This window comes from Ictalurus punctatus, chromosome 21, assembly GCF_001660625.3.
Source record: "Ictalurus punctatus breed USDA103 chromosome 21, Coco_2.0, whole genome shotgun sequence".
Lineage (NCBI taxonomy): Eukaryota > Metazoa > Chordata > Actinopteri > Siluriformes > Ictaluridae > Ictalurus > Ictalurus punctatus.
In genome coordinates, this window is record NC_030436.2 from 19,617,817 (window position 1) to 19,622,500 (window position 4,684).

The following is a 4,684-nucleotide window of genomic DNA, read 5'->3' on the forward strand; positions in this document are numbered from 1 at the left end:
AGCTAGAGATTATTGCCACATCGAGAGAGAGAGAGAGAGAGAGAGAGAGAGAGAGAGAGGGAGGGATGGAGGAGACAGGCACCTACACTATCCAAAAACAAGCAGCCCTCCCATCAGGGAAATCCTTATCAACCTGAATAAGTACCCTTGCTTTGATGGCCCCAGGTCTTCCTGTGCCTGGGGTCAAAGGTCAAAGGGGTCAGAGGTCACAATCAGGCCAACATAGGAAACTGGACTGGCTTCATTTAAATTCATGTTAAGGGTCAGTTTTAGGGGGAACAACAAGCAAGAATATTATTTAGCAGGATTTTCGTGAGTCCACATATCATCATCATCATCATCATCATCATCCAGGGTTATTTTGCCTGACAGAAGGACACGAACACAAACACACAGTAATTTGGATCAGTGATCGTTGCTGTACTGATGTTGACGGTCCACTGAGAGCTCTCTCTCACAAACATGCGCACACACACACACACACACACACACATACTACAGGCCCTGGCAGATGATTACATCACGCACACACACACCCACAACAACTGTTAAAAAAAAAAAGAAAAAGAAATGTGGGTGTGGCCTAATGACCACTGTTGGATTTGGTGCTGCCTGATGTCCAATCGATGATGATGAAGCTCAGGCTCATTATCATAAACAGGACACCCACTCCAGCGAAACATGCAGCCTGAGAGATAGATAGATAGAGAGAGAGAGAGAGAGAGAGAGAGAGAGAGAAATCTGAAACTACGAATCACTTCTTAGAGTCTAATTTACATTATAATTTTTACTCCAGATGTATTTGATCAGCAGCTGTGTGAGCTGTGTGAGTGAATTCTCACCAGGATTTTGGGTGCTGAGCGCATGGGCTCCTCCTCTTTGGGAACGATGCGGATGTAGAACACGGCCGGGAAGATGAAGATGAGACATGGAGCGGACGTGGCACCTGTACGGCACAAACACATGCACACACACATGCACACACACACACACACACGTACACATTTTTTAATAGTGCTATCTAAAAACGCAGTGTATCTGTGTCTCGATTTAAGTGGCCTGACTGACCTATGACCCCGAAGATGCCGAGGATGTTGGGGGCGAAGATGACGAGCAGGTTGATGATGGTGAGGAGGAGGATGGCGATGGCGATGTGTCTCGGCCACCAGAACGTCTTGTTGGGGAAGAAGAGCTGCTGGATGGCTCGCCTCACCTGAGCGACACGCAAATTTGAAGTTAAAAGGCGCACAGGTAAACACTCTGCGCCACAAGGCCACGTCATAATTTCTCCTAACATGCCATGAATTCCATCATCAATGACTTTAGAAGTTATGGCATGACCTGTTATAACAGTAGTCATTAAATTTGTGTCATAACAAGTATCGTCCAGTATCATTGTCTGTGTGTGTGTGTGTGTGTGATTGCTGACTCACAGGGAACAGTACGATGGGTACAGTGAGTGTGACGGCGGTCAGTACAGCCACGCGCACACACAGGATCAGCGTGTCGTAAGGGTCGATCTTGCTGTAGGTGTGCAACAGCTCAGCCTCCACCTTATCTACTCACAGACACACACACACACATACACACACACACACACAGATTACAGGATGAGCAGGAATCCTCAAGTGATACACCCGCTATGTATCCTACATAGTAATAGAATGTAGAAGTAAATAGTGTCATGTTCAATTCTGACCACTAGATGGAGCAGTGATACCACGATTCCCATTTTAAAAGGAAAAATCCACTCCGAACTGCTTGCATATGAATCCTTATAACTAATTTGACTTTTCTTGCTGCTTACTGTACATTTTCCTCTTGGATCTGCAAGGCTAATTTAGCTAGCAGCCCAGTTTAAAGCGTGTAAAATCACACAGCGGTGTCTCTGTGAAGTTGTTCAATGTTTCAAACTCTGTAAGACACCGTTATCTACAAACATGGACAAAACTGGGGCGGCTCCGTCTCATATCTTCTTTAGAACCTAGTTTGGTATCACTGGCCTTAAATTTAATTATCATTATACAGGTGCTTAATTAATTAAAGGTGCATTTGTGCAGATGTTTAAAAAAAAAAATACTAGTACAAATACCCTGGAAAATCTGTAGAACATGATCAAAAATAACGTTCTATACCAGAAAGAAGCAAAAAATTTTTTTTTAAAACTCTGAACTGTTCCTCCTGGTGCAAAATCTCATGCAATTCTTTGAACCTTTGCCACGTCGCATTAAGCGTTTCCCACTTTTAAAGAAAGAAAGGAAATAAAGAAACTTAAAGGAGATATGATGGAACAGAGCCGCTGCGTGTGTTCCTCACCGTAGAAGGTCAGATATCCGAACAGCGCAGCCAGGAAGTACATGACATACATGACAGTGATGGAGATGTTGGACACGTGCTGCATCTTTTTCTTGGTGGGGCTGAAATCACAGAATAAGGGGATGACACACACACACACGCACACTGTCTCTCTTTCAAAATGTCAGGTAATACGTTAAGCCTTGATGTTCCCTGACTGATCTTCAGCAGCCCACGTCATCGACGGTAAATAAAACAACGCTCCGCTACTCTGAAATGAGAATAATTCTGACTGCTCAGAAGGTGTTGATTCATTCTCTGTAACAGCAGCTCTGACAGTAGTTCAGGTTTATATTCATGTGCTCGCTCTAATACGGTTCTGAACCGTTGCTATAGTAACAGCTGGTTCACAGGGACTTGTAGGGCAGACGCTCCACACAAACCGATTAAAGAAAAGACGCGCCATGTGAGATTTTCCGTAAAGAGATGTTTATTAGGATGTTTGCGTATGGAAGGAGTCTCTAGTGCCAGTGCTTTGAGACGCTCAGACGTGGAATTGTCGGATAACCTTTCGCAGTAACGTGACAAGCTGCGATTCTTGTTAACTTCGAGAGAGAGAGAGAGAGAGAGAGAGAGAGAAAAGAGAGAGAAAAGAGAGAGGCTGGTGAGGGAACGGGCGTTTATAGCCGCTATAACGCAAGCGAGAACAGGAACTAACTTGTTTCACGGACGTTCCGCAACATTAAATGTAACTACAGACGTATTCACGTCACATCGCGGAAGCGTGACGCGGGGGCTGACCTCGGGTCCCAGAGCTTTCCTCGGGCACTTACTTGCGCAGTTCGGTGTAAATCGGCAGCACCTCCGGGTGGCACACAAACGCAAACGCCAGGATGGGAATGGTGTAGGCTGTCTGGAGAACACACACACACACACAAACGAAAATGAATGACACGTCACCATGGTTACCGAGGCTTCCACTACAAACTCCTTAACTAACAGCCCACCACTTTATAAAGCATTACAGACGAGGCACTTCACAGAGGGATAATTGTTCAGGCGACTAATTGTGGGCCGATTTGAGATGCCAGTCCCGTGCCCTGGGCTACGGATTCTCACAGAACATCCCATTGGGATGCTAATACTGGCATGTGGAACAACACACACACACACACACACACACACACACACACACACTCGTATACATCAGTAATAGAAGAACATGCATGCCTGAACCCCGTGTAGATCTGTGTGATACTCAACGCGGGTCTAAAGGTTAAATAAGATTGAATAATTCATCCTTTGAACTCTGTGAACTCGGAGAAAGCGACAGGCCGAGGGAGACGTTCCTCGCTCCCTTGTTTCTAAGAGAGCGACAGAAGGAATGGACGAATGAAGGAGAGAAGGATGTAAATGTCTTCTCTGTAGAATATAGCTTCACTGATTAACAGTGAACTTTAAAACCACAGGATGGTGACGTTCCCAAAAACTCCCAGAACGCCCAGGTCTACACAGAATCCCACGAGGGTCCCTTATGCTTTCAGAGACACTTTTTAAAAAAAGATTAATCGCTCCTTGGGGCGGCTTTTGTGTTGATATGAAGAAAAAAAAAGAAGCAGCTCATGTGATGTAAACACTGGAACCATAACAACGCTCTCACCAGTCCTAACTGGTTTTGGATAAATAGCCCAGCTCACGTTCTAGGTCAGATGTATTATTATGAAACAGGGTTTGGTGTAACTCTGGTGATGAAGAGGTTGTCTGTCTTCGCTGTAGTTTTGGAGGCAGAAAATCAACAGAATTTGAGCTGCTTGTGCGACGTACACCCGTTGTCACAACCGTTGTTATTTTCGGTTCCGTTGGCAATTAAATATTTTCCAAACATCATTTTTTATTAGCACATTGTCCTCAAAGTGTTTTTTTCTTTCCCCAAACGTGTGACCTGATTGGTCACGAGGTAAAAAAAAAAAAAAAAAAGGTCAAGAAGAGACAAGAAAATACTTTTTTAAACAAAAAAAACATTTGTGAAAGCAACCTTATCAAGGATATCTAAGATTCTGCAGCTGTGTGTGTGTTTATGTGTGTGTGTGTGTGTGTGTGTGTGTGTGTGAGAGAGAGACCTGGATGTTGAGGTTGAACATGCGAGGGGTACATGACGGGTCGTCCTCAGGGGTCATGCTGACCCCGTTGTGCTCAATCAACACGCCACTGATGTTTAGCGCCGCCGTCCGATTGGTGAAGGAGAAGTCGGTGAAGGGACACGGCACCTGGAACTTCTTATAAATCACCTGCAAGAGGAGAGAGGAACGGGAGTGATTCGAGTTTATTCATCCATCCATCCATCCATCCATCTTTTGCAAATGTCAGTGTGGCACGGAACGTAGGAGCC

At 44.9% G+C, this 4,684-nt stretch overlaps 1 protein-coding gene across 6 annotated transcripts in view; it reads right to left on the bottom strand.

The window, feature by feature from the left end:
* Positions 1-236: 236 nt before the first annotated feature.
* The window catches only part of slc38a3a (solute carrier family 38 member 3a), a 36,049-nt gene continuing 31,601 nt past the window's right edge, over positions 237-4,684 (bottom strand). For all 6 annotated transcript variants that reach the window (XM_017450001.3, XM_017450003.3, XM_017449999.3 and 3 more), the window contains 7 exons: positions 4,416-4,583; positions 3,129-3,208; positions 2,317-2,417; positions 1,434-1,558; positions 1,069-1,213; positions 843-946; positions 237-688 (listed from right to left, as the gene is read on the bottom strand). In XM_017450001.3, the coding sequence (XP_017305490.1) occupies positions 584-688; positions 843-946; positions 1,069-1,213; positions 1,434-1,558; positions 2,317-2,417; positions 3,129-3,208; positions 4,416-4,583 (828 nt within the window). In that variant the 3' untranslated portion in view covers positions 237-583. The remainder of the gene's footprint in view (positions 689-842; positions 947-1,068; positions 1,214-1,433; positions 1,559-2,316; positions 2,418-3,128; positions 3,209-4,415; positions 4,584-4,684) is intronic.